The 22,819-nt window shown below is 47.1% G+C and overlaps 1 protein-coding gene and 1 long non-coding RNA gene across 7 annotated transcripts in view; one reads left to right on the top strand and one right to left on the bottom strand.

Annotated features, from left to right (window-relative positions):
• SOX6 (SRY-box transcription factor 6) overlaps positions 1-22,514 on the top strand; it is a 650,335-nt gene extending 627,821 nt beyond the window's left edge. For all 6 annotated transcript variants that reach the window (XM_073550751.1, XM_073550747.1, XM_073550750.1 and 3 more), the window contains 4 exons: positions 218-326; positions 2,423-2,596; positions 14,877-15,093; positions 15,451-22,514. In XM_073550751.1, coding sequence (XP_073406852.1) covers positions 218-326; positions 2,423-2,596; positions 14,877-15,093; positions 15,451-15,754 — 804 coding nt within the window. In that variant the 3' untranslated portion in view covers positions 15,755-22,514. The remainder of the gene's footprint in view (positions 1-217; positions 327-2,422; positions 2,597-14,876; positions 15,094-15,450) is intronic.
• LOC141053712 (uncharacterized) overlaps positions 1-22,819 on the bottom strand; it is a 239,029-nt gene that overhangs the window by 170,081 nt on the left and 46,129 nt on the right. The window lies entirely within an intron of this gene.

The raw sequence follows: 22,819 nt of genomic DNA, 5'->3' as shown, positions 1-22,819 counted from the left end.
TCAGGATGTGAAACTAGCTTCATGTGTGTAATTGGCATTCTGTGATAATGTTTACAGATGAGGATACAGTATAATGCTTCCCTAAGACAAGACGTGTTACATCTGTTACCATCCGTTAACCCTTTCCCTGGTCTCAGCACGGGTGGGGTTCAGGAAAGATTTCACAAGAGTCTGTTGCATGGTAACATTGTTTCTCTGCTCTTCTCTCTTCCCCCAGGAGAGGACGCATTACGACAATATCACTGCCCAGTTATCAGGGAAAACCAGCGAAGACGGAAAGTTGGGCCCTGGGGTGATCGATCTGACAAGACCAGAGGACGCAGAAGGTGAGCAGGATCAGACTAGAGTGATCACAAAGACTCAGAGATCCCAGAGCGGAAACTACTTGATGTGTAGAACAATATAATCAGTGGATTCTTCTCCTTGTTGCTACTGCTAGAAAGCCTTCAGGGACATTAAGGGATTTTTTGGGGGCGATTGTACTTATCTGAAGACACAAGTCACCAACGACAATTTAGTAACAGTTGTGTCTACAGTCCAGATCCTAAGGGAACTAAGGCCAGAAATTCATATGTGGGCCGATCCCTAACCTGCATCCACTAAGGTGTGGAGGGCGCGACACGTGAATTCACTGTGCGGAGCGTCCAGTGTAGATCATCCGCTGTCCCAGCGTCAGGATTCAGGGGCCAGCAGCTCGTTAAATACACTGTTACTTCTTACAAATGATGTGGGAAAGGCTCCATCAATCTGTTTTATCACAATGTTCCCATGAATATTTAATGGTTTTCTTAATTTGGCTAGTGTGTTTTTTGCTGCCAGCCTACGGGCAGCGCTCCTGCCATACATCTTGTAAGTGCAGTAAGATAATCACAATTATCGGGCCAACGCTGAGCGGACAGTAACGTCTGTAGGAATCGATACACAATGTGACGGAAAATGTCACCCACAGCTGCTGCAGAACCTCACAAGAGACCTCAGCGGCTCCTTATAAAATACACCTCAGCTGCTGCAGAACCTCCTAGCACACACCTGAGCTGCTGCAGAACCTCCTAGCACACACCTGAGCTGCTGCAGAACCTCCTAGCACACACCTGAGCTGCTGCAGATTCTGGGGTCTTTGTGGATGATCAGAGGGGACAATGCTAACCTTCATCCTACAGTCTTCAGCACAGAGAGGCATTGATGGAGGGAGCGCACAGTTGTTCTCTGGCTCTGCGCTCTCCGCCAGCTGTACCATGCGACCAAGGTTTTATTTGTGTGCAGTTAAAAATAATATCTGCTTGATAATAATTTTCCATATTAATGATTTAGCATTTTGCAGTGGTGAAAAGAATGCCCCTGATTGTCGATTCTTGCAGCGTCTTTATATTTAGAGCAGCTGTGGGCAGTTTGTGGGGTTTTCCTTCTTTTTTTATAAAATAATATAGGAAAACAGAATGAAAAGACAAAGATTTCACTTTAGCGATGAGCGAGACCACAACAAGTCGTCAGACCCCCAAAAACAAATATATATATATGTGTGAGCGTGTGTGTGCCGGAGAACTTTGCAATGGGGTCTAAAAATAAGACAAGGAGATTTTGTGTTGAAGGAGGCGCAGTTGTTTTCAGGTTGAGAAGTGAAGTTTATGCAATTCTCTAAGAAGTTCGGCGGGGAGGATGGGAAGCATCCTCCAGACTTGGGGCTGGGTAGAGTTTCCTTCATTTTACCACGAGCCTCATGCAGCAGCCACCACACTCATTAGCTCCTTTAAAACTCAGATGAAAGACATTCTTGGAGACCACAGAAGGGCTCCGGCGAGATACTCTGTGCACTGACATATGGCAGAGCGCTGCTCATGGTGCGTCCGGCCGCCTTCAGACGCACATCCAAAGAACAAGAAAAATGAACAAGTCAGGGACTGCAGGAAACCCCTTCTGCAGCAGTGAAGCGGATCAGCTGCTAACGACCAATTAAATTAGATAGAGCAGCTCCTGGGCTGGAGGGGTTGTCATAGGGCCGATCTGTGAAGGGGCCTCCGCACAGCCTGGTGGTCAGTAAGATTACTTTCGGGCCATGTTCACACGATCAGTATTTTACATCAGTCACCACTGCTGATCACAAACACTGATAGAATGCCTTTAATCCAGCATTTGATAATTCAGCTCCTGTTACTAGCAAATGAAATTTCACAGTGCCAGAATCAGACTCCTCCAAGTAATCAATGTCTCAGCCTGCTGGGAATTGTAGTTCTACAATATCCACCCATCTCTCCCCAGCTGGAGGTCAGCTTTTGGACCTGTGCCGGGCACGGCTCTTGGCGGGATCTGACTTTCACAAATCCCATCCGGTCTGACTTGCATGAAATATATCATGTGATCTTGACATTATCTCTGTGTCGCAGACACCGTCATCGTGGTGATTTTTCTGATTGTTATCTGACAGGGGGCACCACGGTGGTGGAGGCACGAGTCTACAGGGACGCACGAGGACGGAGCAGCAACGAGCCGCACATCAAACGACCAATGAACGCTTTCATGGTTTGGGCAAAAGATGAACGAAGGAAAATCCTGCAGGCATTTCCTGACATGCACAACTCCAACATTAGTAAAATCCTCGGTGAGTAAGAAAGGAATGAGTGGCTCATGAATCGATCGCTTCCACCTCGACCACATCCCTGCCGCAGTCGCCCAGGAGGACGCAGGAGATCCGGCCGCAGACACACGAGTGATTTGCGTTTGGTCCGATTTTGATGCGGGAGAGTCGGACGAGTGTAATGCAATTGTCATGTGAGTGTCGTGCATTTTTTATGCGAGTGCAATCCGATTTTTCACACCTAACATCCGATTTACATCAGACTGCAGTGCGACTTTACCATGAGCTTTTACATAGAGAAATGCTCCAAGTCATTTACACATCGTTTTAAAACAAAATATTCTTCAAAATATATACATATATTCTTAGACAGATTAAAAGCCGGCAAATGATCTGCCGGGTACAGTCTAGAAGAGATAGAATAGAAAAATCCGAACAAAATGGAAGAAACAGGCGAACATCAAATGACAATAAATGCAAAACATTTTTTATTAATGCAGATGAATTTTCAAATACAGGAGAAGAGACAGACAGGTGTTACAGCGCCATGAATAACACAGTCAAGGTCACAACATGTGCGCTATGGAACACGTAATTACATGTGCGCAGTGCACAATATCATATATATACACATGCAAAAGTTCAAAACACTGTGCATAAAATACAACTCCAGAAAAATCCTAACAGCGAGGGGTATGTAAAGGTAAGTAAATAACCTCCATTAGGGTAAAACCCCTCAAAGAAATGGTACATGACTCATGTCATAGGAGAAGTCCCACACACCATGTGGCCAATACACAGAATATTGCACAAAAGCCCGCTTAAAGTGCTGCCCAATATGCAGTAAACAAGACCATTTGTTAGCAAAGTGCTATGTGCATACCTGGTGATGAAAGACAGAACCCCGACGCGCGTTTCGCGTCAGCTTCCTCGGGGGGTTGTGTGAAGGCAGAGGGAAGGCAGCCATAATATAGAATATATAATAATAGAATAGATATACTGTATACACATAGAATAGGGGTGTATAGGTCAGTGACACAGATATATCTTTATATTGCATAGAGAGATAGATGGAAGAATAGCCGGTAATTCATTTGTCGGCTTCTGTAAAATCAATTCAGGAGCCGACAGGATAGGAGACGTGGTTTACATATAATAAACACAAGCAGAATAGTTAGATATATAGAAGTCAGTGACCAATCCAATTAGTGCAGTGTGTGCAAATTATGGGACATGTATTTAATAAAAGAAGCTTTTCGGGGGAAAAATGGCGTGAGCTATTTTCTGCGCCACAGAGGGAAAGCCAGCGACTGGGGACAGATATTCATAGCCTAGGAAGGGACCATGGTTATTGCTCCCCCACCCCGGCTACAAACATCTGCCCCCAGCCGCCCAAGAAATGGCGCATCTCTAAGGTGCACCAATTCCGGCACTTAGCCTCTCTTACCACTGCCGTGTAGCGGTGGCATATGGGGTAATAGTTGGGGGTTGATTTCACCTTTGTATTCTAAGGTGACATCAAGCCCGGCTTACGTAATGGAGACGTGTCAATAAGACACCTATCCATTACCAACCCCATAGTAGTGAAAGGGTTAAACAAAGACACAGCCAGAATAAAGTCTTTTAATGAAACAATAAACACAGTTTGCCATCTTTATTGTTCTGCTAATCCATGCAAAAATAACAAACCAACAATATACCATACCTGTCCGGAGCTCAGTCCCACGCCATAATCCATATCTGGAGGCTATACAGTTTACAACCAGGACCAGTGCTACTGCGACCGCCCCGGCTGAAAACTACTGAATGAGAAGCTGACGGCACTTGCTTCAGTAACTATCAGTGACGTCACTAATGCTGCGCTGCCTCACCGCGTGGGAGAATGCCAGTTCATTCCCGCAGCTATCTGTTGCAGGATGCAATCCGTTTTCTGATTACAATCGCAGCATGCTGTGATTTTTTTCCAGCCCGATCGTGATCCGATCCAAGCTGGAAAGAAAAAACGCAGATGAGAAAACAATCATAGCTTAACAATGGTCCAAATTGAATCCGATATTTTATCGGACTGAATTCATCCAATTTCATCGCAAGTGGGCATGAGCCCCTAAAAGGCTTTTCTGATCATTATTCTCTCCCATGGGCTTCTGCTCCAGTCACATCTAGAGCTGCAGTGAAAGCATTGCAGTCACACAATACGCTTCATATTTCATCAACTTTCACATCTGCCATCCAAAATCTGCTCTACTCTGATCACAGATTGACCCCCACCTCGGGGCACCTGTATCCCCGGGTGCACTTACATTAGCACGGTGTAGGTGACATACAGCTCGGGGCACCTGTATCCCCGGGTGCACTTTCATTAGTACGGTGCAGGTGACCCCCAACTCGGGGCACCTGTATCCCCGGGTGCACTTACATTAGCACGGTGTAGGTGACCCCCAGCTCGGGGTACCTGTATCCCCGGGTGCACTTACATTAGTACGAGGTGTTGGTAACACACAGCTCGGGGTACATGTATTCCGGCTACACTTAAATTGGTACGATGTGTAGGTGACGCACAGCTCGGGGTACCTGTATCCCCGGGTGCACTTACATTAGTGCGATGTGTAGGTGACCCCCAGCTCAGGGTACCTGTATCCCCGGGTGCACTTACATTAGTGCGATGTGTAGGTGACGCACAGCTCGGGGTACCTGTATCCCCCGGGGCATTTACATTAGTACGATGTGTAGGTGACCCCCAGCTCGGGGTACCTGTATCTCCAGGTATACTTACACTAGTACGATGTGTAGGTGACGCACAGTTCTGGGTATCTGTATCCCCGGGTGCACTTACATTAGTACGATGTGTAGGTGACCCCCAGCTCGGGGTACCTGTATCTCCGGGTGCACTTACATTAGTACGATGTGTAGTGACGCACAGCTCGGGGTACCTGTATCTCCGGGTGCACTTACATTAGTACGATGTGTAGGTGACCCCCAGCTCAGCGTACCTGTATCCCGGGTGCACTTACATTAGTACGATGTGTAGGTGACACACAGCTCGGGGTACCTGTATCCCCGGGTGCACTTACATTAGTACGATGTGTAGGTGACCCCCAGCTCAGGGTACCTGTATCCCTGGGTGCATTTACATTAGTACGATGTGTAGGTGACACACAGCTCAGGGTACCTGTAACCCCGGGTGCATTTATATTCGTACGATGTGTAGGTGACACACAGCTCGGGGTACCTGTATCCCCGGGTGCACTTACATTAGTATGATGTGTAGGTGACCCCCAGCTCAGAGTACCTGTATCTCCGGGTGCATTTACATTAGTACGATGTGTAGGTGACACACAGCTGAGGGTACCTGTATCCCCGGGTGCATTTACATTCGTACGATGTGTAGGTGACACACAGCTCGGGGTACCTGTATCCCGGGTGCACTTACATTAGTACGATGTGTAGGTGACCCCCAGCTCAGGGTACCTGTATCCCTGGGTGCATTTACATTAGTACGATGTGTAGGTGACACACAGCTCAGGGTACCTGTATCCCCGGGTGCATTTATATTCGTACGATGTGTAGGTGACACACAGCTCTGGGTACCTGTATCCCCGGGTGCACTTACATTAGTATGATGTGTAGGTGACCCCCAGCTCAGGGTACCTGTATCTCCGGATGCATTTACATTAGTACGATGTGTAGGTGACACACAGCTGAGGGTACCTGTATCCCCGGGTGCATTTACATTCGTACGATGTGTAGGTGACACACAGCTCGGGGTATCTGTATCCCCGGGTGCACTTACATTAGTACGATGTGTAGGTGACCCCCAGCTCAGGGTACCTGTATCCCCGGGTGCATTTACATTAGTATGATGTGTAGGTGACCCCCAGCTCGGGGTACCTGTGTCCCCGGGTGCACTTACATTAGTACGGTGTAGGTGACACACAGCTCGGGGTACCTGTATCCCCGGGTGCACTTACATTAGTACAATGTGTAGGTGACCGCCAGCTCAGGGTACCTTTATCCCCGGGTGCACTTACATTAGTACGATGTGTAGGTGACCCCCAGCTCGGGGTACCTGTATCCCCGGGTGCACTTACATTAGTACGATGTGTAGGTGACCCCCAGCTCGGGGCACCTATATCCCCGGGTGCACTTACATTAGTACGGTGTAGGTGACCCCCAGCTCGGGGTACCTGTATCCCCGGGTGCACTTACATTAGTACGATGTGTAGGTGACCCCCAGCTCGGGGCACCTGTATCCCCGGGTGCACATACATTAGTATGATATGTAGGTGACACACAGCTCTGGGTACCTGTATCCCCTGGGGCATTTACATTAGTACAATGTGTAGGTGACCCCCAGCTCGGGGTACCTGTATCCCCAGGTACAGTGGGGCAAAAAAATATTTAGTCAGTCAGCAATAGTGCAAGTTCCACCACTTAAAAAGATGAGAGGCGTCTGTAATTTACATCATAGGTAGACCTCAACTATGGGAGACAAACTGAGAAAAAAAAATCCAGAAAATCACATTGTCTGTTTTTTTTTCATTTTATTTGCATATTATGGTGGAAAATAAGTATTTGGTCAGAAACAAAATTTCATCTCAATACTTTGTGATATATCCTTTGTTGGCAATGACAGAGGTCAAACGTTTTCTGTAAGTCTTCACAAGGTTGCCACACACTGTTGTTGGTATGTTGGCCCATTCCTCCATGCAGATCTCCTCTAGAGCAGTGATGTTTTTGGCTTTTCGCTTGGCAACACGGACTTTCAACTCCCTCCAAAGGTTTTCTATAGGGTTGAGATCTGGAGATTGGCTAGGCCACTCCAGGACCTTGAAATGCTTCTTACGAAGCCACTCCTTCGTTGCCCTGGCGGTGTGCTTTGGATCACTGTCATGTTGAAAGACCCAGCCACTTTTCATCTTCAATGCCCTTGCTGATGGAAGGAGGTTTGCACTCAAAATCTCACGATACATGGCCCCATTCATTCTTTCATGTACCCGGATCAGTCGTCCTGGCCCCTTTGCAGAGAAACAGCCCCAAAGCATGATGTTTCCACCACCATGCTTTACAGTAGGTATGGTGTTTGATGGATGCAACTCAGTATTCTTTTTCCTCCAAACACGACAAGTTGTGTTTCTACCAAACAGTTCCAGTTTGGTTTCATCAGACCATAGGACATTCTCCCAAAACTCCTCTGGATCATCCAAATGCTCTCTAGCAAACTTCAGATGGGCCCGGACATGTACAGGCTTAAGCAGTGGGACACGTCTGGCACTGCAGGATCTGAGTCCATGGTGGCGTAGTGTGTTACTTATGGTAGGCCTTGTTACATTGGTCCCAGCTCTCTGCAGTTCATTCACTAGGTCCCCCCGCGTGGTTCTGGGATTTTTGCTCACCGTTCTTGTGATCATTCTGACCCCACGGGGTGGGATTTTGCGTGGAGCACCAGATCGAGGGAGATTATCAGTGGTCTTGTATGTCTTCCATTTTCTAATTATTGCTCCCACAGTTGATTTCTTCACTCCAAGCTGGTTGGCTATTGCAGATTCAGTCTTCCCAGCCTGGTGCAGGGCTACAATTTTGTTTCTGGTGTCCTTTGACAGCTCTTTGGTCTTCACCATAGTGGAGTTTGGAGTCAGACTGTTTGAGGGTGTGCACAGGTGTCTTTTTATACTGATAACAAGTTTAAACAGGTGCCATTACTACAGGTAATGAGTGGAGGAAAGAGGAGACTCTTAAAGAAGAAGTTACAGGTCTGTGAGAGGCAGAAATCTTGATTACTTGTTTCTGACCAAATACTTATTTTCCACCATAATATGCAAATAAAATGAAAAAAAAACAGACAATGTGATTTTCTGGATTTTTTTTTCTCAGTTTGTCTCCCATAGTTGAGGTCTACCTATGATGTAAATTACAGACGCCTCTCATCTTTTTAAGTGGTGGAACTTGCACTATTGCTGACTGACTAAATACTTTTTTGCCCCACTGTATACTTACACTAGTACGATGTGTAGGTGACGCACAGTTCGGGGTATCTGTATCCCCGGGTGCACTTACATTAGTACGATGTGTAGGTGACACACAGCTCGGGGCACCTATATCCCCGGGTGCATTTACATTAGTACAATGTGTAGGTGACCAACAGCTCGGGGTACCTGTATCCCGGGTGCACTTACATTAGTACGATGTGTAGTGACGCACAGCTCGGGGTACCTGTATCTCCGGGTGCACTTACATTAGTACGATGTGTAGGTGACCCCCAGCTCAGCGTACCTGTATCTCCGGGTGCACTTACATTAGTACGATGTGTAGTGACGCACAGCTCGGGGTACCTGTATCTCCGGGTGCACTTACATTAGTACGATGTGTAGGTGACACACAGCTCGGGGTACCTGTATCCCGGGTGCACTTACATTAGTACGATGTGTAGGTGACGCACAGCTCGGGGTATCTGTATCCCCGGGTGCACTTACATTAGTACGATGTGTAGGTGACACACAGCTCGGGGCACCTATATCCCCGGGTGCATTTACATTAGTACAATGTGTAGGTGACCCACAGCTCGGGGTACCTGTATCCCCGGGTGGACTTACATTAGTACGATGTGTAGGTGAGACACAGCTCGGGGTACCTGTATCCCCGGGTGCACTTACATTAGTATGATCTGTAGGTGACACACAGCTCGGGGTACCTGTATCCCCGGGTGCACTTACATTAGTATGATGTGTAGGTGACCCCCAGCTCGGGGTACCTGTATCCCCGGGTGCATTTACATTCGTACGATGTGTAGGTGACACACAGCTCGGGGTACCTGTATCCCCGGGTGCACTTACATTAGTATGATCTGTAGGTGACACACAGCTCGGGGTACCTGTATCCCCGGGTGCACTTACATTAGTATGATGTGTAGGTGACCCCCAGCTCGGGGTACCTGTATCCCCGGGTGCACTTACATTGGTATGATGTGTAGGTGACACACAGCTCAGGGTACCTGTATCCCCGGGTGCATTTACATTCGTACGATGTGTAGGTGACACACAGCTCGGGGTATCTGTATCCCCGGGTGCACTTACATTAGTATGATGTGTAGGTGACCCCCAGCTCGGGGTACCTGTGTCCCCGGGTGCACTTACATTAGTACGATGTGTAGGTGACCCCCAGCTCCGGGTACCTGTATCCCCAGGTGCATTTACATTAGTACGGTGTAGGTGACACACAGCTCAGGGTACCTGTATCCCCGGGTGCATTTACATTCGTACGATGTGTAGGTGACACACAGCTCGGGGTATCTGTATCCCCGGGTGCACTTACATTAGTATGATGTGTAGGTGACCCCCAGCTCGGGGTACCTGTGTCCCCGGGTGCACTTACATTAGTACGATGTGTAGGTGACCCCCAGCTCCGGGTACCTGTATCCCCAGGTGCATTTACATTAGTACGGTGTAGGTGACACACAGCTCGGGGTACCTGTATCCCCGGGTGCATTTACATTCGTACGATGTGTAGGTGACACACAGCTCGGGGTATCTGTATCCCCGGGTGCACTTACATTAGTATGATGTGTAGGTGACCCCCAGCTCGGGGTACCTGTGTCCCCGGGTGCACTTACATTAGTACGATGTGTAGGTGACCCCCCAGCTCCGGGTACCTGTATCCCCAGGTGCATTTACATTAGTACGGTGTAGGTGACACACAGCTCAGGGTACCTGTATCCCCGGGTGCATTTACATTCGTACGATGTGTAGGTGACACACAGCTCGGGGTATCTGTATCCCCGGGTGCACTTACATTAGTATGATGTGTAGGTGACCCCCAGCTCGGGGTACCTGTGTCCCCGGGTGCACTTACATTAGTACGATGTGTAGGTGACCCCCAGCTCCGGGTACCTGTATCCCCAGGTGCATTTACATTAGTACGGTGTAGGTGACACACAGCTCGGGGTACCTGTATCCCGGGTACACTTAAATTAGTACGATGTGTAGGTGACGCACAGCTCGAGGCACCTGTATCCCCTGGTGCATTTACATTCGTACGATGTGTTGGTGACACATAGCTCGGGGTACCTGTATCCCTGGGTGCATTTACATTAGTACGATGTGTAGATGACCCCCAGCTCAGGGTACCTGTATCCCCAGGTACACTTACATTAGTACGATGTGTAGGTGACCCCCAGCTCGGGGTACCTGTATCTCCGGGTGCACTTACACTAGTACGATGTGTAGGTGATCCCCAGCTCAGGGTACCTGTATCCCCGGGTGCACTTACACTAGTACGATGTGTAGATGACCCCCAGCTCAGGGTACCTGTATCCCCAGCTACACTTACATTAGTATGATGTGTAGGTGACCCCCAGCTCAGGGTACCTGTATCCCCAGCTACACTTACATTAGTACGATATGTAGGTGACGCCCAGCTCGGGGTACCTGTATCCCCGGGTGCACTTACACTAGTATGATGTGTAGGTGACCCCCAGCTCAGGGTACCTGTATCCCCAGCTACACTTACATTAGTACGATGTTTAGGTGACCCCCAGCTCGGGGTACCTGTATCCCCGGGTGCACTTACACTAGTACGATGTGTAGGTGATCCCCAGCTCAGGGTACCTGTATCCCCGGGTGCACTTACACTAGTACGATGTGTAGGTGACCCCCAGCTCAGGGTACCTGTATCCCCAGCTACACTTACATTAGTATGATGTGTAGGTGACCCCCAGCTAAGGGTACATGTATCCCCGGGTGCACTTACATTAGTACGATGTGTAGGTGACCCCCAGCTCGGGGTACCTGTATCCCCGGGAGCACTTACACTAGTACGATGTGTAGGTGATCCCCAGCTCAGGGTACGTGTATCCCCGGGTGCACTTACATTAGTATGATCTGTAGGTGACCCCCAGCTCAGGGTACCTGTATCCCCAGCTACACTTACATTAGTACGATGTTTAGGTGACCCCCAGCTCGGGGTACCTGTATCCCCGGGTGCACTTACACTAGTACGATGTGTAGGTGATCCCCAGCTCAGGGTACCTGTATCCCCGGGTGCACTTACACTAGTACGATGTGTAGGTGACCCCCAGCTCAGGGTACCTGTATCCCCAGCTACACTTACATTAGTATGATGTGTAGGTGACCCCCAGCTAAGGGTACATGTATCCCCGGGTGCACTTACATTAGTACGATGTGTAGGTGACCCCCAGCTCGGGGTACCTGTATCCCCGGGAGCACTTACACTAGTACGATGTGTAGGTGATCCCCAGCTCAGGGTACGTGTATCCCCGGGTGCACTTACATTAGTATGATCTGTAGGTGACCCCCAGCTCAGGGTACCTGTATCCCCAGCTACACTTACATTAGTATGATGTGTAGGTGACCTCCAGCTCGGGGTACCTGTATCCCCGGGTGCACTTACATTAGTATGATGTGTAGGTTGGTGCATTTGTGATGGCAGCTGATCACATACTCCACGTCAGCCCCTCTTGGGCAGGTTTTCGCCTCCGCTCAGCCTGGATAATGTAATTTCTGTCATTAGGTTCTGAGGAAAAGCCGTGGAAGTAGAAGATAAACATGTCGCCGTGTCCCTGCGCTGCTCCCACGCGTGTCAGGCCGGCGTGCAGCTGTTTCCAGGGCTGGGCAGAGGCACTGACACCTTGTTAAATAAGTCACTTTGTTACATTCATAAAGCTGAATATATTTAGACAGCGCGGAGTAATGAGGGGATTAGCCTGTTTGCCAGAATCCTCCAAAGTTATTTTAATTGAGTGTTACATATGCAAAATGGAGGCAATTCAATGTTATTTAATAGCGTTCCATCATTTAGTACCACTGCCGCCAAGTACGTGTGACACGGGATAATGAGGGGCATGGCCGTGCCTGGAAAAGCTTATTCTGCATCCGGGCAATGTCTGGGCTCATGGCTGCTCTCCATCCTTCTCTCTCTCGGCAGAGATCCCCGTGGCTCCTCCGCTTTGTGTGCTGCTGCTGCCATTTACCACATCGGCGGCATGTCTCTGTGTAAAAGATCTCATTCCCTGTGTGCATGGAGAGCAGCGCTGCTTTCAGGAGGAGCCGGCAGCGGAGATCTGTTGCTGACTTTCTGAATGGAAGGGCTTGGCATTTATTTTTCACAGCTTTTAGCTCATGGCAGGGATCCAGCATCCTTCACAGCAGGGTTTCTCAGGTGCCAGGTAAATATAATGGCAGCCTCCACCTCCGCCCCTTAGTAACAGACTAGATGGGTTACGTCAACGGTCGCAGTTGTGTCATTTTACAGCCAGTCAATATTGGAGAAGTGGCAGAGTCGTGACGTAATAAAGCGGTTGTGACAGCTCATTTGGTCGACACGTCTATGGGGTTCTCCTATAGGTACATCTGCTTGTATGATGCTCCGGCCATGCTCATCCTCCCATCAGAAAACTACTTTCCTCTCGCGGTCACGTTCTGAGCTGTCAGGCTATGTGCACACGTTACGGAATTGCTGCGGAAATTTCCACGGGAATTCCGTAATTCCATTCCGCAGGAAATATGCAAGAAAACCACATTTTAATTCCCGCCTATTTCCCGCGGGAAAACTAGCATCGCTTGGAAAACTGATTGACAGGTTGGTCACTCTCGTCAAACAAGTGTGACCAACTTTTTACTATTGAGGCCGCCTATGCGGCGTCAGTAGTAAAAGATATAATGTTAAAAATAAAAAAATAAAAAATGGTGTTATTCCCGATCATCGCGGTGCTCCCGGCAGTTCCCGTTCCCAGTGATGCATTGCAGCAGTGACCTTTGAGAACGTCGCAGTATCGCGAGACCGCAACGTCATCAAAGGTCGTTGCTGCAATGCACCACTGGGAACAGGACCTGCCGGGAGCATCGCTGAAGCCTGGAGACGCTGTGAGGGACATCGGAAGGTGAGAATATGACGATTTTTTTTTATTTTAATTCTATTTTTTACAGGGATATGGTACCCGGAGGACAGTCTCCTCTCCTCCGGACAGTGGGTACCATCCACAAATGTTCTGCTTACTTTTCGCATGGTGTGCACAGCCACATGCGGAAAGTAGGCAGAACAATGCATTCCTATGTGTGCAGAATCGCCGCGATTCCGCAAATTAATGAGCATGCTGCGTATTTTTCCGCGATGCAAATCCGCAGCATTAGCACAGCATTGCGGAATCCCATAGGATTGCACGGGATGCTTTTTTTGCGTTTTCGCAGCAAAATCGCGCTTTTAAAACCGCCGCGAAAACGCAAAAAAAAAAACCTACGTGTGAACAGCCTTAGTGTCAGAGGCAGACATTTCTCACAATTTGCCCTGTTTCACCACGAACCTGCCATTTGCTTGTGTTTTCTGCTATTAATTCCCACAGAATAGACGATCAGCCATTTACTGTCATAATATTTCATGGCTGAAGGTAAAGGACGCTGATCTCGGAGATTCACATCAACTTGTGTTCATCAACATTCAACTAGAAGGCGAAAAACTTGCGTAAAAGTCATTTTTGGCAGATGAAGAGTTAATTTGGAATCAGCATTTATATATACACCTGGAGGGGGGGGGTAATCTAGGGGTCTTTTCTTAGGGACATGTTCAGGTTTCCGGGAGCATCTTTTCCGATTAAAGGGAACCTGTCACCCCCCCCAGGCGTTTTTAAGTAAAAGAACCACCTTGTGCAGCACTAATGCTCCATTCTGTCAAGGTGGCTCTTTTATTTGGCGTCCCTTCTACCGCAGAAATAAGCATTTTTAAAATTTGTCCGTCATACCTTTAGTTTGTCCGGGGGGCAGGTCTTTCCCTCGGACACAGATGCCTCACATCCATCACTCATTTCCTCCTTCTTTGTTGGTGCCGCCTCCTCTGCAGTCATTTCTTTTCCTGCCGCCTGCGCTGTAATATTTTTTCTTGGGCATGCGCAGTTAGCGCTGCCGGTCCTATGACATCACATGATGTCTTATCGCGCCTGCGTGGATGTGTGGCCCGAGGGGGAAAGACCTGTAGTTCCGATACTTCTCTAGGTGGATCTTGCTCAGGCGGGGGGGGGGAAAGGTGCCCCCCCGGACAAACTAAAGGTATGACGGACAAATTTTAAAAACGCTTATTTCTGCGGTGGGACGCCAAATAAAAGGGCCACCTTGACAGAATGCAGCGTTAGTGCTGCACAAGGTGGCTCTTTTACTTAAAAACGCCTGGGGGGGGGGGTGACAGGTTACCTTTAAGGCACCAGCTACCTTGTGCCTCACAAATCCTTACGTCCTCATTATTTACTGAACCCTGTTTTGGCTTCTTTTCGAGGTTTTTTTTATATATATTTCTTTATTTGAAGGTTCCCGCTGGAAATCCATGACAAATCAAGAAAAACAACCTTATTATGAAGAGCAAGCCCGACTGAGCAAGATCCACCTAGAGAAGTATCCGAACTACAAGTACAAGCCACGGCCAAAGCGCACCTGCATTGTGGATGGCAAGAAGCTGCGCATTGGAGAGTACAAGCAGCTGATGAGGTCCCGGCGGCAGGAGATGAGGCAATTCTTTACCGTGGGGTGAGGACAACAAGAGGTATTGCTAAATTTGGGGGGGGAGCGTTCAGATGGTCAGCTGCAAGACACAGAATAAACCTTACATAAAAAACAGAAAAATAAGGATACGAGTGACGTTCTCTAATTCGTATAGAAAGCGCATAAAGCTCTGATGACATTTCCTCCCAATCCCGACAGTGAAGGCGAGACCACGTTCCCCACGGAGGCCGGTGGGGGATTGATCGCACTGATAACATTTTATAATCTTGGGGCTAGGCTTGCGCCACTTGTTCTGAAGGTCTCGTTTTGGAATGGTGTGAAGTCTAGAAGGATAATAAATAGCCTCTTGTATTCAAACCGCTCGTGTTCTGCTCATTTTAGGCAACAGCCCCAGATCCCGATCAGCACAACGACAGGGGTTGTGTATCCAGGCGCAATCAGTATGGCCACGACCACGCCGTCACCGCAGATGACATCAGATTGCTCCAGCACGTCCGCCAGCCCCGAGCCCAGCATCCCCGTCATACAGAGCACCTACGGCATGAAACTGGACGCTGCCGGTCTGGGTGGGAACGATCTGATCAACGGGGAGGATGAAATGGATATGTATGATGAATATGACGAGGAGCCTAAATCGGACTATAGCAGCGACAATGAAGCCAGTGAGGCGGTCGGTACTAACTAAAGAAACAAAACCATCCGCCTACATTGACAGTGAGGAAACCTGCTCTTGACTTTGGAGTTTTGATGAGAACTTTCTAGAAGAGCCTGCATGCGTATGTGGTTTCCACAATCTCATCAGCAGAATGGTCTTAAATATTTCATGTGTGACACAGAATGACTTCCCTTAGTTTTTTCTTGAACTTATTTTCTATTTTATTTTAAGTGAACACATATGTAAAAAGATAAAAAAGAAAAAAAAAACTCTTCGACATCAGGACTTGAACTGAACCCACGGTCGTCTGCCGAGTCTTACATTTAGTGTGTTTTCCTTCATTTGAATGCTGATAGTTTTTGAGTTACTGTTTTTGGATGGGGTATAAACATTCTCACTCAGGTATGTGCCGGCCAACAAGTTGTGAATGTGTTTTTATGCTGAATTATGTTAGGACATAGGTACTGATTTTTACATACAGAAAACCCAGACATGAAGACACCTGCGCAGAACTCGCAGTTGAGGAACCGCTGATCACTGCCCCCCCTCTCGATCCATCATCATTCTGGTGCCAAACATCTTTTTAGTCTTGTAAATGGTCAGTTAACGTCTTAATGAAAAAAAAAAAAAAAAATTAGAAAATGCAAATATTTCTTCCGTTTGCATGGAAAGGTCTTAGTTATTCCCATGTAGTCTTAAGAGATGGTTGCAACCTGTTTCCTCCTGCAATGCAGACGTGCTCGGAAAGTTGTGTAGCTGGAGATGGTCATGGTCACTGCTGCTAATGGGTGGGATGTGAGAAGATCTCAAAAACTGGCCATGAGCTTGGATCAGAAAGGTGTATTCAATGAGTGCCATATTAAAGGACTCCTGCACCAGCGAAGTGGCTCACACTGCCCCCGTTTACCTGTGCATTCAGTCTTAACCCAGTCTCTTAAACTGAGGACATTCATTCCAGAATGCAAAGGGTCCACTTCAATTTAAGAAGCGCCCCCCCCCCCCCAGCGCTTATCTGATCTGTAATAATGACGATACTGCTTCTTTGTCATGTGTCCAGGCTTCACTGAGACATCATCATTTACTACGATGCCAGATCAGATACAATCGTTGGCCACTTAACAGTGGAGTACACCTCCATGCGCCCATACTGCCCCGGTCTAATGGGAACGGATCAGTCTCCTGTAGGTGCGCACAGGAAGGTTGAGGAACTCTCCTCTTTCGAATGATCTCATTAGCGGCGTTCCCAGCTGATCAGTCATGTGACATGGTCACGCGGGCGCTAACACCCCCCTGTAGTGTTCCCATATGATCAGGGGGTCTCCTCAGTATCCACACGCTGATCCACGGCTCGTGCTGCAGGACGGCGTTCACATGAGGGATGGAATAATGTCCCATTTACAAGTTTAGATTATCAAAAGACATTCAATAAATCTTATTAGCTAGCGCGGGTTTCTGCTCCTTGTTGTACGTGGGTTCCATAAAGTCTTACAGCTGTCTACAGTAAAGTAGGTTTTTGCTATTTTTAAGCGTTTGGCGGGATGGTGTTGTGCAGCTTTGTACATTACGTCATTATTTTTATGCATTTACATTAGCTATTTTTTTTTATGACCTAATAACGACAAAAAATGGAAAAAAAAAAAGTTTTATTTACAGCAGCAAAGAACAAAGTGAATGTTCTTTTATTCTGAAACTTGATTCTTCTTGTATTATAGAAAACAAGATTTTTTTTTGCTCCCTAAGTGTTATAACAAGCACTGGATATAAATGGTATTTCTTATCACTTCTGACAAATGTGAAGCTGTTGTATGAACAAACGTCACCTGTTGTAGACTCGTGTGGGCTCGCCTCGCACTCGTCCGATCCGAGCACAGATTATATATATATATACAGTATATATACACATACATACACTGTATATATATAGATGCATTTTAATGTCTACTTATTTCATTTATTTATGCAAAATTGCTTTGCTGGTTTGAACGCGTAACTGAAGCTCCAGTATCGTGTCGCTATCACAGCTGCGCCACCAGTCACTTACAAGACAAACCTCAAAATCACACAATCATATGCACTGACTAAAGTTACAATATAGACTTTTTTTTCTGAAAAGTATTATATCATGATTGATTTCCTTATTTATTGCCAGCAATGGCTAAAAAAATAACATAAAAATAGCGACAATCATGAATCAGAACTGGAGCACAAAGTGTGCCAGGTCCAGCCTCCAAATCCTGAAATTACTGTATTAATAGGGCATCGTGCTCTTATGTGTACACCACAAACATTTGCTTATAGCGCTCACCCGCTGCGGCACACTAGTCTTCATTGTTCTAGAGAAGTGTCAAATATCATTGTACTCAGACAGTAGGCAGGGCCAGGTGTAGGAGTAGGCAGGAGCAGTAGTAGTCAGGCGTAGGAGTAGCCAGGAGCAGTAGTAGTCAGGGGCAGAAGTAGGCGGGTGAATAGGGAGTCTTGTCTGCTGCTATGACAATAATAAAAAATGAGGAATAGAAAGAAATAAAAGCACTACACTCCTCTGTACGACACAACATGTCTTCTCAGATCGCGAGTGGACAGTCCAAGCCGGGGCCTTTACCAGCAATGATTTCCCTTAATAGGTGGGATTTCCTTCTTAGGCCGGGATCACACATGCGAGGAATACGGCCGAGTCTCACATGGTAATACCCGGCACTGCTGTCAGCACACGGGAGCAGAGCGTGCGGCTCCATTTATTTCTATGCAGCCGCTCGCTCCGCTCCGGAGTGCCGGCGCTTGGTTTTAACCTGTGAGACTCGGCCGTATCTCACTGTGTGTGATCCCGGCCTTACACTCATGCTTATGACTTTGGTCGTAGCTTGTCATCAGCAACACAAACCCCCAACTCTACAAATCTGCTCATTATTCAATCACTGACGTATCCACAGTCCTCAGTGGTTCCTGTGACTAAGGACTAAGTGGCCAAAATGCATCAAGAATACAGTTTTACTAACCCTTCTACTGATGGGCACCGTTTACGTTTTTTTTTTGTTTTTTTGAAAGATCACAAGGGAAGCCCCGTTACGTGGGATCACAGGTTTCTCCTGTTGTAATGGAGGTAATAATTCCTGTTTCCATTGCAGCAGCAAGACGTCTTTCCTGGCAGTTCGCGCTCAGATTTGTGTCCTGATGATTGCGCTCACAGTTGTCCGATTAGCAGGGAAATTGCCTTCTGTAGAAGACCTTCTACTGAGAGAGACACTTTGTCCCTTTGGTCGCACATCATGAGGACAGTAATCTGAGGAGGCTGGACGAATCACTCATGATTACTATTAGCTGTCATTAATTAGTAAAATTACTCCATGAGGTCATGTGTTTCTAGGAACATGGGACCACCCAGTATCTGCGCCCAAACAAACCTAAAGAGGGGTTAAGAGCAGTGGTGGCAGTGTAGTGTGTACAGATGCAGCTTACTTGTAATCCTATGTCACACCGCAGGGTACACAATGATAAATTCGGCCCTGCTGCATCTAAGGCATGCACAATCACCCAGGACGTAATGGAGTCCGACGCTTTCTCGGCTTCAGCTGCGTTTTGGCACAACGAGGTCCCTACTGCTGTTCTACAGAAGTATCTGCACTGATAGAGAGCAGCACGTAATAATAGTAACAGCTTCTAGACGCTTACAAAACGGTACTAAACATTAGTCGCAGCATAAAAGTTTGTCTTCACTGCTTTTAGCAAATCTCAGAGCTTCTTCTAATGCGTGGCGGTGAGACATGGATGAGGTGCGGCGTCCTGATGTTACGGAACCAAGGAATGGGGGATGTGAGGAGTCTTGTGGGGTTTCCTTCATTACTCTTATGGTACCTAATCAGTACGTGTGCAGCCAGGGAAGTGGAGACATCCGTCCTAGCACGAGCTGTATGGTACCTGTATCTATAGGAAAACGCAGAGCGAGTGACACGCAATAAGCACGTTGCCCACTCGCTGCAGACATGCACTTTACTGAAGTTATAGGGAAATTACAGGATTTATAGTCTGGGACAAAGAAACTGGGAGTGTTATCATTGAACTTGATTAGCAGTCCAGAGGAATGGAGGGGTCGGAATCCTGGGGAAAGGTAGAAATGTAGGTTTATGGAGAGGGGAGCATAGACGTGGGGACATGTAACGCAGGGGGCATTTAACGAGGGGGGCGTGTAATGCGGGGGCATGCGACGTGGGTGGCCTGCAACGTGGGGGGGAGGCGTGTAACGTGATCCTGACTCATCCCACTGCTTTTTAGCAACATTGGACTAGACAAATCAGCATGTAATCACCTGTATCCACACCTGGGTTCTACCGGGAACAGTTAACCCTTGCTTAGCTGGCATCCCATAATGCACTACGGTAGTTTATTTCCCCTATAGCTGACCGGTGTGTAATGCCTCAGAGTTGTATCCTAACAAGACTATAGAAAGGGGCCACATGTCTGAGTGGGAAAGGGAAATGTACACTTAAGGCTGGGGTTACAGCTGTCGTGTAACTTGTCGGTGGCCGACGTCACACGACTACCGTAGCTCTGATTGTGCTGGAAATAAGACAATCAAGTTGCAAGATGTGTGGAACTGGCATTGAAGACAGACAGATTGCAAGCAGCGAAACTATGAACGCAGCTCTATTGCAGGTGGTTACTGAACATTATATGTCAATGTCCGGACATTTATGTGAAATTGAGCATTAAAGAGGTTGTCCATTCTTAAACTACAAGTCTGCAGTCGCTCTATGTGACTGCACACTTGTGAATCCTCACATCTTGTGCACTGTGAGGATTCTCTGGTGCTGGGAGCAGCAAAGTGCACACATACATGCAGTCACGTGCCGACTAGTTGGGCGCAGCTTCACTCAATGCAAGTGTATTGAGCGAGGCCGGACACGTCTAAGAGGAATGTGGCAGGGAGTGTGCATATCACACACTTGCAGTCACGTGACCTCACGCTCCCGGCACTGGAGAATCCTCACTGTGATCAGTCAGCGCAATCTGAGGTCCACAAGTCTGCAGTCACAGCGTGACAGAGTGACTGTAGACTTGTAGCTTTAGAACGGACAACCACTTTATGTAGATGTGGCTCCATAGTAAAGACTGGCTAAGTAGTAGAAGACACTGCTGACAACTTTCAAGCCTCACAATCGTGCCAGGTTGTCAGAAACTACTCTTACATAAGCTAAGTGCAGAGTTTGCCATCATGTAGTTTACCAGAGAAACTAAAAGTGTAGCCTGGGGGATCCTCTTACGAGGGTGGGACGGATTCGCCTTCGCTCTAGATGCTGGTCTAGACATGGTGGATAACATAGGATGTAAGATTCGCTCCACGACATGTTAATGACATTCATTACTGCACTCCGTGGATTGTCCTCGTTAATGTCTTACCGATACGTGTTGCCAACAGTGACGGGTTTGTTCTTCAGTCATTTCAATGCAGGCGATGCCCTAAACTTTTCACACTCAGTTGTATTTCCGAGCCTCAAACATTGAAGGGTTCAGACAATTTTGATGAGAATGTGAAATAAAGTTTGAGGTCACTGCGCTTCTTGTCGATGACCAGACGCAGCGCCGGCGCAGTGGACGCTCGCTGACCTCCGTTTACAAAGCACTTGTTACATTTCAGTTCTTTCTTCTTTTCACCCCTCCCTGCTACTTTGTATTGTAAAGTGGATTATGTTGTATTTTATACGAAGCTGTAGCACATTTTTTAATAGTACCCGTGTATCATTTTTATAGACGGCTAGGTCTAGCTCATCTCTTGGACGTACACAATGTTTTAATTGCTGTAGACACATTTGTTTTTTTTAAGGTTGCCTGCTGAACGCAGAATAGTATTGTATAGATTAAGTTTATGAGAGACGCAAAAGGAATTTTGTGACAGGAATGGAGTATTTAATTTAAGCTCAGCTTGGCTTAGGACGGTGAGCCGGGTCACGGTGCTCACACATAATGGGAAACGTGCAAATATAAAAGCTGCCTGTATGCTGCACATTGCAGACCGGTGAGTGTGCATTGTCTGTTCGTCTTCCTTGTGTCAATTTGTCTGATGCTTTTTTGTTTTGTTTTTTTTATGTTTCGTCTCTTAAGTTAAGGTTAAAAGGAGAAAAAAAAATGCATTTTTTACAATGTATCCCCTGCAATTTCTAGCAAAATAAAGATTGCAAACCTCAGCATAGCACTTCTGTTCTTACATAACGTCCAGTGGCAGAGGCTTGTAGCTGTTGTTCCGCGCAGTGTCCCCTTCCTACACCACATTGTAAATTGTTTGTGATGTATATTGTGAGGTTGTACTACATGTTAATTTAATCAGCACAATTCACTGACATGCTGGACTGACATGCTCGCTGCTCTTTGGAAGCATCAAGTTCTACACCGGGCTGTTGGGATGATCTAAGCTTGTGTCTCGATATCTTGCCGGGAGGGGACCTCGTAAACGCCTGATAGCAATTTAAAGTCCATAGGATTCTTTTTGTTTTAACTCTTTGTAAGATAGCGGTACCCTTGTAGGCCGATGGCTTATGACTATCCGGGCGTTTAGAGGAAATAGGACAAGAGAAAATGAAAACTAAACTAGTGTCTATTGCTGCTTTCAATATGTTTTAAAGTCTGAAAATGTAAATAGTTTATCAAGAAAATCCTGTACAGTCCAGTGTAAAGTTTTTAACTGAACTTTAAAAAGTTGCCATCACTTGTGTCTCACAGTCTCCTCTTGGTACAGTACAATTACCTGTTTGCTAAAAGGTAAAAAAAAATGAATAATCAATAAACCTGCTCAGAACGATGACCCCGTTCTTGTTTTGAGTCTTTTGTGCAGTATTGATATGAGGTGACATAACCGATTTGTGGCTCCAAATGACGACCATCAGAGGCTCTGGGAGAGGAAGCGAGCCCCCAATGTAATATGTCTAACCTGTGATGTTAGGGAAGACTAACCACAAGAGACGGCCTACCACATATTTATACTGACTTACCTCAAGACCGTCCCTCCGACTCTAATCATTACACCACCCCTCCATCTTTTGTACCGATGTTGACAATGATTAAAGATACAATTGTTTTACGACACTCGTGTCTGTCTGATACTTTTAT

This window comes from Dendrobates tinctorius, unplaced genomic scaffold, assembly GCF_039654945.1.
Source record: "Dendrobates tinctorius isolate UK_male_01 unplaced genomic scaffold, ASM3965494v1 ptg000168l, whole genome shotgun sequence".
In the NCBI taxonomy this organism is placed as follows: Eukaryota; Metazoa; Chordata; class Amphibia; order Anura; family Dendrobatidae; genus Dendrobates; species Dendrobates tinctorius.
The sequence above is the reverse complement of the archived record's forward strand: the minus strand, read 5'-3'. Positions and strand labels throughout refer to the sequence as shown.